The following is a 13,201-nucleotide window of genomic DNA, read 5'->3' on the forward strand; positions in this document are numbered from 1 at the left end:
AAGGGGACTGTAACCCATCTTAGCCTCCCCATGAGTTAGAAAGCTAAGTCCTTCTTAGGGTGGCAGGAAATGAAAGCAATGAAAGTGAATCCAGAGCTTCTGAGGAAGAAACAGCAAGGTATGAACCCTGGAACAATTAGGAGTGCTAATAGACAACCTGCAAGCATTAGGAAGTCTTTTGCTGGCTCTAAGTTAATCACCAATAAGGATGTGGCACTGTCTCATGTATGCCCCCCAACTGTAGCTAGCTGGGAGGTGTGATGCCCTTTCAGAAGGTGTCTTTGAAATATGACAAATGGCATACTCAGAAACTTGCCGTAAAAGATATGTATCAACCTAAGGTCAATACAGCTATGGAAAGATTGTTGACACTAGGAAAGGAGATTCCAGAAGGTTTAGAGAAGAGCAAGGTGTTATCTCATGGCCAGAGAATATCCAGAAAGTACCACCAGTTCCCAAGCTGTCCTGGGCACGAAACTTAAAACCTGAGGACTCAGCTCCCACTGTTCAAATCTTCTTGCAGGTGATTATGAGTTTGGGAAAGACACCAGAGTATATGTGAAGGGAGCAGCTGGTCACACAGATGGTGTCAAAGCTCAGGACTTGATATTCTAGATTTTGGATTGTGACGCCAGAGGTGGGGGCCCTTGGAAAAGGACACAGAAAACTGAGAAGAAGGTTTCAGGCAACACATGACCCCAAGAGAGTTATTTTGAAACTTGAGATTAGGGAGTGACACTGTTCAGCACAAACAAACAAACAAAATTATAAACTAGGTCATACAGAGAATATTAAATATGGCATGGAAAGATATGTGGCAGTGGAGAAGAATCCTCACCATTAACAGGAAAAATCTGGTTTAGATGGCTGTATTCTAGTATGTCATGAGATGCAAAGAGGTATGTTTTTAAAGGATAAATTAAGTTCAGGGAGTCCTACATACTAGATCTGATTCTTTGAAAACTGCTTATTGCACGTTAGTATAGTAAAGGCTCTGAGAAAACCCACAAAGAAAGCAATTTACCTGTGTTTAACCCAGAGTCGGCTACCACTGCTGGGCCACCTAAGTACTTATGTGACATCCACTCTACCTAACAACTATTGTATCCAACAACTGTGGGATACTCATGTTCCAACAGACTGGTTTAGAAAGCCTTTGTGCGTCTATACCAACGCACAAAGTATTGATAACAAAAAGATACACCAACAGTGGCAACAAACTTCACAAAACTAAAACAAAGAAACACTAGTATATGGGGATAGATAATATCTCATAGAGCAGCCAAGACTTTGGAGTGTGGGATGCAGGACTGAGGTATAACAGCATAACAGTATATTGTGGATAAGAGGAACAAATACCATGTCATGATCTCAAGTAGCATTTCCCATGAAGAAGGTAAACAGGGAAGCTCGTAAAAGTGGGACTGGAATCACCATGGGAACGTTTGGTGCCAATCAAGGAGAGGTAGGTGGAAAAGGTGTAATTGTGGGCAAGCGAGGCAGCATGGCGGGAAGGCGGGCGATGACAGTCATAAGGGATTCGATTTCCTGGGAAGTTATTTTGATAAAATCAGAGGATATGAAAAATTTATGCCTTGCTTTGCTGATAATTTTAATCTCTCAATAAATTGAAGAAGTAGTGCGGAATGGGATTTAGTGTCAGTTTAATTTTAACAAATATGGGAAGAGTGGTTGGTCATTCAGAAATATCACAAACTTTGGGGGAAAGCCAAGTACTCATAAAATCCAGCCTCTCCATAATCCTGTCAGAGATGTTTTAGAGAGGATTTCTTGGAAGGAAGGTTTCACTAAATAATCTTTAAGTCCCTGCTGAAACATTAAAGGCTGCCTCTAACATTCTACAGTCGCACTGAGCAACTCCGGAGGTGGCTGGTGCAACAACAGAGCAGGAAGCAGCATCCCGGGCCTCTGTGGCAACACCAAAAGAAACAACAGTACTACACACCAGGTACAGTAAAAAGAGCAGAGGATGCTGCATATAAATATGCCATCAAACTCTAAGAACTGAAACAACGAGGTGCTGCATTAAAAATAGGTAAATCACTAGTACAGAATAGATACTTCAGAAATAGATAAAAATATACATAGGAATTTAATTTCTAATAAAAGGTAGAATTATGTCAATGGGGGCAAGGAAAATTGTGAATATTACAACTTTCAGAGTAGGCAAATCTTTCAGTATTTAGAAATGGAATAAAGGACTCATAAAGGGAAAATTAAATACAAAAATTATTTTAAAAGAACCAACATTAAAAGCAAAAAAATAGACTAGATAAATATTTTTAGGAAATATGAAGTCCAAGGATTGAAATGCTTAACAAATGCCCAAATATAAACTCATAAAAAAAAAAACTTACCAAGAACCATATCTCATAAATGGATATAGTATGAGAATAATCTATTTATAAAAGAGAAAATATGAATAGAAAATGAAGGGGATAAAAGGAAATAAACAAGGGTAGTTGTAAAAGAATTTAAGGTAGAATAATAGGATGCCATCTTTCTGTATCAAATTAGTAACTATTAAATACACATGTATATTTTGGAAATTAATTGCCTGGTACATAACAAGAAACTTTAAAATGTTCATTTCTTTTGACCTACTAGTTCTACATATAAAAGTCTACCCAAGGGAAATAATTCTAACTGCTATAAAGCCCTATGCATAAAAATGTTCACTATAATATTATTTGTTAAAAAAAAGAATAGAAAGGAAGAAAGGTGGGATTAAGAGGAAAGGAATAAGAGGAACATTTAATGTATACTCATGCTATGGAGGCTATGTAAGATACCCCATTTAAATTTCACAACAGTTCCGTGAAATATATATGATCACCATTTTATAGAAAAAGTAAAATGCTTTTGCATGTTCAGAGACATTAAATTCCTTAAAGAAACCTGCCTAGTAAAAGTGAAAAAATGGAAACAGCCTCCATGTAAACAGTAGAATAATTAAGTAAACTAGGGAAAATTTACTTGATATATTTAAAATTTTTTAATATAAAAGAATAAAGTGGAAAAAATAGTTTAGATAGATGTTAAGAAAAATCCATAACTGAAAATTTTATATTCAATATGATTGAAATATGTAGAAAAAAGACTGGAAGAAAATATATACGCACTAACTAAACACTACAGAAGCTGACCTTGAAATTGTGTCAACAAATGTAGTTGGCCAGTGGCCCTGAGAACAGTGCCAAGGGCAGTTCAGTTGTCAGGCTGCAGAAAGGATAAAGTCAAAGCCCAGAAAGACCCAGAAAGGCTCAAAAATAGTTTAAGCAATTTGGCTAATACAGGAGACAGAGAATGTAATTCTGGGCAGATACGGTAAATCTTCTATAACGAGGAGGGCTGTAATTCTTTTCATGGCAAGTTGCTGGGAAAATCGGAAATTGGTCATGGTTAAAATGTCAAAAGACTCGAAATCGTAAGAAAAATAATGAAATTATTAAGGTTTGGGCTTACTCTAGAAGTCACACAACATTTTCTGAGAGAAGTAGGAGGTGAGACAAGAGTAAAGCAGTTTCTGATATCTGAAACATTTCAATTAGGCAGCTGGGAAAACATGGGTAGAAAAATAGATATCTTTACTCTTCAGTTCTTAGAAGGCAATATCTGTCCAAGTTACCTTTAGGAGAAAAGGACCTGGATAAACACATGTTCAAACCAGAGAAAATGTCATTTATGTACACACACCCCACAGCAGACTAATCTTCAATTGTATGAATTTGATAGCATTTTGGAGAATTTTGTAAATATCCTAAATATAATGTTTTATAACTCAATCTTTATCTTTCCTTTTGCCTCTGTTTCCTACTTTCCCCTATCTGCTCTCCACTCTTGTGTTCTTTCTTGTTATATTAAAAAAGAAACAAAATATATATTTTTATATATGTATGTGTACATGTATACATATATGTTCACACACATTGAAATATGTGTATATATATATGTACATATATATTTATAATTTACTACAGCTAATTTAGAATTTTTCATCTATGGCCACTGTTGACAAAAAAAGAAACTAAATATGTGGCCAACTCAGCACAAAGTACACAAGTTTTGAGCGTAGAATTTACTAACATTCCAAAAGTAACTGGTTTCTACTTAGTGAACACCATCTGTCCTCACCTAACTTGACGGCCAAAAGTGAGTTGTTCTTCTGCCGTACAGCAATGACCACAGCACGAGAGCTGACTGTCGCTTCCCCACTGCAGGTTCTGGCAGGGCAGAACATGCCTGCTTTGCTTACTGCTGGAGTCCCTGCCCCCAGGAGAGTAGCTCAATGACTATTTGTTGAATGAATGAATGAGTGAGTGAGTTATTGTGCAAATTCTATTTATCTCTCCAGACGTAGCTCAAGCCCACCTTCCTGATAACATTTTTCTTCAGAGCCCCAGTGATTGATCTGGAAATTACTACATACTATACTACCAGTCTGCACTGCTATTTAACACCTGATTCTACACATTATTTTTATTGCTTTCAGTTGCTGTTTTTTTTTTTTTTCTTCTTCAATTTAGAGAGACAGGCCCTTCAAGGATAGTCATATATGTATATATTTATTCTATCTGCCAAAGTACATTTTACAAGGCACACGTAAAATCCTCAATAAACATGTGCTAAATTAAATAATAAAATCTTTTAAATGACCTTTGAATTTATGATATTTTTAAACATTTTCTCTATTAAATGCATTATATTATGATTCTGAAGTGTGGTTGACAGAAAATGTGGAACTTAGTGTCACTTGAGCTGAGTTAGTAGCTATGCCTCCTCAATGAGGGAAAAGTTACCTAAACTCTGGTCTTCTGTTTCCCTATTTGTAAAATGAAAACATTAACAGGAGCCATAACAAAAATAAATGCCTACCTATTGCAAAGAGAAGACTGTGCAATCAAATGGGATAATGCACGTGAATGAGTTTTGTAAATTGGAAAGCAAATATGAGCCATTCTATTTACCAATTTAAAAAATACAATTGATGCTGCAAGGCTGTGTATAGCAATAACAGTTAGGGTGGCTTTTTCTGAGAACGGCTATTGGGCAGGAGAAAAAAGTGATGAGGGAAAGAATCTCAAGCACAACCTGCCAAACATGCCCCAGTCATAAATCAAAGACCATGTTCAACACTTGCTGTGCGGAGAGATTACCGGGCACCTGTCACCTACACCGTTTGGCATTGCTGCAAGCATCTTCAAGACCAGGAGAAAGCTTACCAGACACGAGTTGCTGCCCAGGCAACCCCACGGGAACCATGCCCAAATTATTCATGGCTGTGGCCCACGCCGTGGGATCTGTCACGGACATGTTGAGCTGGGTTGTGTCTATCGCTATACTTCCCAAACCATCGGCTGCTGTGGGGAAAAACAAACCATGACTTAGAATCAACAGGCAACTCTGTTTGTTTTAAAGGAAATCACATTTCTAGAGATGTGAGGCTTCATTTAGCATATTCCCAAACCACAAAAACTAAACTAAACTAAAATAAAGCACTGAAACCTATAGTATTGTTTTCTTTAGCCATAAACATAAACTGTTTCTAAATATTTTCTGGGAGGAAACTTAATGACATGTAGTTTATATTATCTATAGCATGTCACTAAGGAGGTACCCCTGGAAAAATTGAAGAATCTCTTTCTTCTCCCAGTGAAACAACATTGGTTAAGTTACAAGGTGGAGAGGCAAAGCAGTGATACCCTCTTGGTAAAACACGTTAACTGCCTTAGTAGCCTAAGAATAAATAAACTCATCTGTTTCCAAGTGTAATTCTTGAGCAGGCATGCCTTCTAACTATCTAATAAAAAAAATAATTGTCAAGTAGCAAAACTGGTACTGACCGAATTTATTGTTACCTTACAATATATTCCCTGCTTTACAAACTTTTATATCATTACATTAAAGAAATGCAGGTGTCTACCTAAAGTAACTTTTCCAATGTATTTCTTATAAACACTGACTTTTGTAAAAAATAAATAAATAAATGAAATTTAAAAATGAATAACATAGAGCTTTAAAAAAAAAAAACCAGCAGAATGTGTCAAATTTGACTTAATGCTCTTTTATTTTCATTAGTCTCAGGGCTTGATTTCTCTAAGGGCTCAGGCTCCTTGTTCAATGCATATTTTTCATGGCTGGGCAAGCCTTTCCACCAAAAACTGAAAAGCCTCCTCTGTGTCCTGTGCCGGCCACCGGCATTTACCTGCAGCCATCATCTGAGGAAGCTCCTGGGGGCGCGGGGTGATGCTCTCCACTCCACCTGCGTCTACCATGGAACTGTGAGCATCCTGGGAGACAGTAGCGCTCTGATGGCTGAGTACAGGTTCCCCTCGGAGATCATCAGGTTCTGCCAAAGGGGACAGGAGTGTGGTGAGAAACCATGATAGTTAACTGAGAGAGAACATCAAGGAACAAAACACTGTCTATTCAAAAACAAAAACAAAGGAAGAATGATTTCCAGTCTCGGGCACAGAAGTAAAGCTGCTTTCCGTCCCTCGGCGGCTGTCTCGTGGCTCAGTTTCGGAGACCTGTGAGATGCGTGGGTCATCTCCTCAGCTCACCTAGAGCCGGGGCTGGCTGAATAAACGGCGCCGTTTATGAGCACGTCAAATGCCTCCCACTGAAGAGCCTTCACGAACGGGGGCTTATCATCCCCGCACAGCCTCTTCTGCGCACTACACATCAATGGAGAGGGCAGACTCAGGGCTAAAGAAGATTTTTTTTTAAGTTAAAAAATTAATTGATGTTGTTATTTTGGAAGATGGTCGTCTGTGAAATGTATTCAGAGAGGAAAAAAAAGTTGGGAGGAGGAAGATAAAAAGCAAGAACCCATTCACTGTGAGGCTGGAAAAGAGGGTACCTAAATTACAATAGACAGGAAAGGCAAAAGGGAAGAATAGCATGCTATCCACAAAAGAAGATCTAGAAGGTGTTAGGGGAGCAAAGGAAAAAAACATTTGTTTTTTTCAGCTCTATGGAAAGACAAATTTAACTGGCCACAGTCTGTTCAGTCTGAATTTTCCTTAGAATTGCACAGCTTATATACATGTATTTTAAATAGACTTTTAAATTATTTTTCTAATTAAGTATAAATAATAAGACACTGCATAAAGTTACAAAGTACCCCACTATATCACAATATGCATAAAAGACTACACATTTTCTCTATCCTTAGAAATGCAAAAACAAAGAGCATCCACAGGTTCATATTTTAAGTGCACTTTTAAGTGCACAAAACTTAGATGAGTGACCTGACAAATCTGATCTTCAGTAAATTCAATATAACAACTGAGTTCAAATATTTATTTTTATTTTGGTATATGTTTAGAAACTTTTAAAAACCATGCTTCTGTTAATGATAATTTTAGAATTAGATGTTATGGTTCATTTGTCAGTGTATCTGATGTGAAGTTTGAGCCTTTTAAGTTATGTTCTTTTATTTCTTTGATTCTTAGGTTCAAGAATAAGCACATCATTGAACACTGTACCATCAAAAAGAATGTCTTGCCAGCTGAGTAGAAGTTTAATACAAATGGAAACTCAGGTTTCAGTATCTCAAGGATTGGTGGATAATGAATAAATGGTATCTCAACAAATTCTTAGCCTTCAACTAGAGAGGTATGTGAGACAGTGGGGAATTTTTTTCCAATTATCTATCTATCGAGAAGATGAAACATCTTTATCACCAAGAAGTGAATGATACCAACTTTGGGAGCAAACTATATTCAGAAAAAATATTTTATACCCATTAAACTCTAATACCCAAGTGAATTCAGAACTTGCACACATACTGTGCATCACTATCTCAGGCAATGGGTAACATCAGACAAAGACATTCTCACCATATAAAATAAATTCAATAGCATAAGAAATATGCAGCTAACCTAAATGTCGGCCCTGTAGCAGCTGTCCATTCACCAGAGATATTTCTGCGATGAAACCTCAAAGCACTTTTCTCTCTCCACATCCAACCATTTCAGGGCACCAAGGCAGAGTCAGGCTAGAATGTATTCATTCTTTTGCTCAAACAGCCTTATAGTAGAGCTGTTTCAGATCATTGCAAGGTCACGATTTGTCTTACTTATCTCCCCAAATGAAGTTTAGTTGGCTTGCTTCCTTCTAGCTCAGATTCTCCCCAAATGGGCATTAATCACACCTTTTTTTTCTGGCTAATGAGTCTGCAGTTCTGGAACACTATATCAGAGAACATCCCTTTGCTTTGTAGGCTTTATGACTTACGCCTCGACAGTCACATTTCACCTTGACTTTTTGCTACACTTTTTTTAGGGACAGTGTTAGCTTTCCTTGGCTCTATAACTATCTGTTCCAATGGCAGTTTTCACCTTAGTGATTACAGTCCAAAAATGGGGCACCAAGTGTTCTGGAGGGCCATAGTTTCTGTATAACAATTTTTCATGGTCATCTTAACAAACTGCAAGTGTTTCACTGAAAACAGTAACAAACAGCTACTGTTTCACTGGAAAAAGCACTGCTCTGTTGGCAAGATGTGGTGTGTAAACCTAGACTTATCCCTCAGTCAAACTCTGTCACATTCAATTTATTACATCTCCTCAACCTCCTAGTCCCATGGTTTTAATGACATACAACGAACTTCATGTGGCTACCATATGCCTGGGATGGTGACTCTAAGGTAAGTTCTGTCGCATCTTAGGCATTTCCAATGGTCTCAAGGCAGCCGTGACATTCTTTACAAAATTTTAATTGATTTGATCATTTGGCTTGGAAGAAAGGTGATACTTTTAATTAATTACTACCTCGTAATTTATGAATAGTTGCAAGAGCTATTTTTGTACTCTAGTAACATCTATCGTTCCTATTGAATATCTGCCTCTTTAAATAATTAAAGACCATAATGCCTAATTTATCATTCAAATCAATTTCTCTGCCTTAGTTTTGTTATTTCTAAACTATAGAAAAGATTAATATTCTTAATGATGTTTATTTACACAGAGAAATGTGGCGAGTTAAAAAATTATACCTAATAAAGTACTTTGAATATAGTAGGTGATAATTATTATTATTTTATTTGGAAGTGTAGTGTTTCCATTAAGGTACCCTGGGATCTTTGTGTTCTGGTGGATAATTATGTAATTAATTCTGAAACAGTGAGTAACACTTGATATTTCTAAAAGTAAGTGTTGCCCTAGTTTTCTGTGCCACACCTAAATTGTAACAGAATATTTCATTTTTCATAATTCTTTTATAAAATAATATAATGGAACATAAAAGATGTATGAATTTTTTCTCTCTAGGTTTTTTCTTCCTATGCAACCACAAAAGCTTTCAAGAGATTCATGACCAATTATGAAATTGGCAGTTTCTATTTACAGCTTTTAGTGAAGTATGATCACCACAAAACAATCTCATATAAAAAATGTCAAGAATAGCAGTACAGCTTTATCTAGGGCTTAATGGATATATAACCTATTCTTTGTTAAGATATATTCAAGTACAAAATCTCATACCCAATGTCATAACTATTCAACAAGATATATTTATGTTCAGTATTTCATTGGGCTATATCAATGAGGTAAATAGTTTTTGAAACTCACCAAGTCTATAAAAATACTATTTGGCCTAAAAAAAAAAAGGCACAGGCTGCTCCCATTCATAATAATACAACCTCTTCTAATTATTTCCAACTTTTATAGATACCAAGGACACATATATTGTGAATACTAAAACTCACCTATAACTGTCCACGAAAGACAGATTTCTATTAAAAGGGGCTAGAATCAGCTAGGTATTGAAAATTCTATTTAAAATGATTTTGTTTGATCTCAGTCCTTAGGTTCACATTTACTTCAATAGTAAGTAATTTTAGTGAAAGAGTCAGATTTATTAATGTCTTATATGGTACAGTATGGTTTCTTAAACCTTCTTACTTTATATGAATGCTTCATTGACATTATCATGGTTTATATATTTAAAGAGAAAAATGCATTTCTATCCAAAATGCACTCTTGTCTTCTATCACTAAGAAAATATCTAAATTTGGTCTTCATGTAATCAGTAAGATAATCTATTGAGGTTATGGAAATGTTCCCTAGTTTAGAACAATATAGAGTATTGTTACAAAGATGTCACTTATGTATAAACTCCATGGTTTTTAAGCAACTGCCTAGGCATTATAAAGGAGATACTACTGCTATCTGTAATGGTAAACTAAGTAATTGCAGACCAATCTTCCTATGGAGGAACAACTAGAAATCTTAATATCTTTAATCAGGCTTATAATCCTAGCACTCTGGGAGGCCAAGGCAGGTGGATTGCTCGAGGTCAGGAGTTCAAAACCAGCCTGAGCAAGAGCGAGACCCTGCCTCTACTATAAATAGAAAGAAATTAATTGGCCAACTAATATATATAGAAAAAATTAGCCGAGCATGGTGTTGCATGCCTGTAGTCCCAGCTACTCGGGAGGCTGAGGCAGCAGGATCGCTTGAGCCCAGGAGTTTGAGGTTGCTGTAAGCCAGGCTGACGCCACTCTAGCCTGGGCAACAGAGTGAGACTCAGTCTCAAAACAAACAAACAAAAAAATATCTTTAATCAGTTTTATACAATTCTCACTATTATCTCTTCAAATACAAAAGGAGCCCCAAGGCCATGCTCTAATTACTGTACAGGGTCACTAAACAGGCTTCTAAGGAAAATGGTTCCTGTTAACTACTAGGGAGATAAGTGGAATTATGTGAGTTTGGAGAAAGAGTGGAATTGCTCTGTGAAAAGTGGTAAAAGGGAACACAAAAGCTAAGTGTTTGGGGGCAGGGGGAGAAAGATGAAATCTTTGGTGGCTACCCATGACAAAAGGGGACTACAGAGAAGATAAATGACTTAAGCAGAATTTCAGGTGGTTCACTGGGAAGCATACAATATAAATCTTTCCTCTGTCCCCTCTACAGAAATGTCAGCAAAGTCTACACTGCTTCCTAATTTTTAGATGGGAATAAATTTGGGGGTGTTGGGAGTATATTTAGAGGCAAAGCTTAAAAATGATAATAAAGAGGTAGCTGATACTGGGGATTACCTAAAATACTACCTGATAAAGCATGATATAAAGTTTTACATCTGTTAAATATACAGTATGTATATGATTTATTATTTATTTTTTAAGGGTCAATGTCTGCTGATTCATGGGAAATAATGGGATTAAGGTGTTGAAGAAGAGATTTAGATTAGGCATATTATGAGGAATTTCTAATGAGATGACTGTAAAGTAGGACTATTATATCAAATAAAGCTAGAAAGCTCTTTCTCGGTGCTAGAAAGAAAAGTCACTTCTTGGAAACAGTGTGAACAGATGATGGAGCTGGGCAAAGATCAGTTCAGGTATGTGTGAATCCTATGGCTTTTAGTATCAAATCCATAAATTCAAAAAGGTCTTCCTTAATATCTAACTTTTAGTCATATAGAGATGCTCCTTGATTTACAATGAGATCACATCCTAATAAACCCATTAAGTCAAAAATACTGTAAGGGGAAAGTGCATTTAATGCTAAGATTTTTCAACTTTATGATGGAGTGAAAGTGATGCACATTTAGTAGAAACTGTAACCCCATTATAAGTCAGAAGGAGCTCCTTGACTTACAGTGGGGTCACTTACATTCTAAAATCATGTTGGACCATTCTAAATTGGGGGACTGTCTATATTTATAAAATCACTGAACTTTTTTCTAAGGTGTCACAATATACATTACACTGCAGTGTACCTGAAGAGAGATGCCATTCCTATTCTAGGTATTTTTTCAGTTTTCCCTTTAAGGCAAGAAGACAAAGGAGAAATGTGTTCCCTCCTCCATGTTTCTATAGCACTCTACACTTTCTCTACACAAGTACTTGTCACTTATATTCTCATTCATTATTTTTCTCTTTCTCCCTCAAAAAACTATAAGCTTAGGATGATTAAGGAAACCAGTCATCTTTGCATACCCTGCAGCTAGCAAGCAAAGTACCTGGAATGTGGTACATGCTCTCTCTCTCTCTCTCTCTACACACACACACACACACACACACACACACACACACACACACACACACACACACACACGTGTATATAAAGATATACAGATATATAAAATTTATAAATTTATAAAATATATTTTAAATTATATATAAAATATAAATATTTTATACATATTTTCAAATGAATTCATGTATGGAAGGAAGGAAGGAGTAAAAATGAAGAAAAAAGGAAAAGAAGGAAGCAATAAAGGAACAAAGGAAAAAATTTCAGTTCCGAGGTTTGATCTTAAAGGTTGGAGATTTGAAAGCTAAAGACTGCAGGGGTGAGAAGGGTGGGATTTTTCTTGAACACTAGAACATATAAGAATTTAAAGTGTCAAAAAAAACCCAATTTTAAAAAATCTGTCAGTTCTTTCAATATAAGCTTTTAGTGCACTTAACAAGTCACCCTCTAAGATTCAAAATTCCACACCTTCCTGGCAACTAATGTAGGGTCACAGGCAGGTTACGGTGATGTTCTCCTTTTGTAGACTTCTTGCAGCTGCTCCTTGAATAAGCTGGAATCTATAAATAACTGCATCTCCAGATCCATTAGGCTGTAGGTTAGTGTAACGAAGGCATATATGCACAGTACTCAAGAAGTAAAATCATTGGAAGAAAGGAAAAGTTTCAATTTGGCATTGACCACAGAGAATAAAAAGCAGATCTGGTCATCTCTCAAATACAAAATTCCATTATGGGTCTGTGATTATATCCTCCATTTTTCTACTTTGTCTAGCAGCCAATTTTAAACTATAAATCATCTTCCTTCCATCTTAGGGAGTAAATGGTGACCGAATGGATAAGGTTTACCTATGACATGTCTGTTTCCCAAGAACTCCACATTGAGAGAGAAAGAGAGAAAGATGACCCAAAAGTCTCCCTCTGAAATCATGCAATCAAACAAAATGACCAAATTTGCCAAAGAGACAACTCAAATAGCATCAGTAGAATAGTAGATAAAGACAGTTATCTTTTGACACAAAGAGAAACACTTGGAATTATATCTATAAGTGTAGAGAAATGACAGAGGTAAAATTGTGTTTCTCAGGAAAACTTTGCTTTTGAAAAAAATACTTTATATTTCTAAATTGAACAAATAACAAAAGAACACATTGAGACTATCAGGATAAAGTATCTCTCTCTCCATTAAAAACA

General features: G+C 36.3%; 1 protein-coding gene across 8 annotated transcripts in view; it reads right to left on the reverse strand.

Moving 5' to 3' along the window:
- The window catches only part of ENOX1 (ecto-NOX disulfide-thiol exchanger 1), a 511,925-nt gene that overhangs the window by 183,879 nt on the left and 314,845 nt on the right, over positions 1-13,201 (reverse strand). For all 8 annotated transcript variants that reach the window (XM_076009424.1, XM_076009420.1, XM_076009423.1 and 5 more), the window contains 2 exons: positions 6,227-6,370; positions 5,244-5,381 (listed from right to left, as the gene is read on the reverse strand). In XM_076009424.1, the coding sequence (XP_075865539.1) occupies positions 5,244-5,381; positions 6,227-6,370 (282 nt within the window). The remainder of the gene's footprint in view (positions 1-5,243; positions 5,382-6,226; positions 6,371-13,201) is intronic.

Source organism: Microcebus murinus, chromosome 13 (assembly GCF_040939455.1).
Source record: "Microcebus murinus isolate Inina chromosome 13, M.murinus_Inina_mat1.0, whole genome shotgun sequence".
NCBI lineage: Eukaryota > Metazoa > Chordata > Mammalia > Primates > Cheirogaleidae > Microcebus > Microcebus murinus.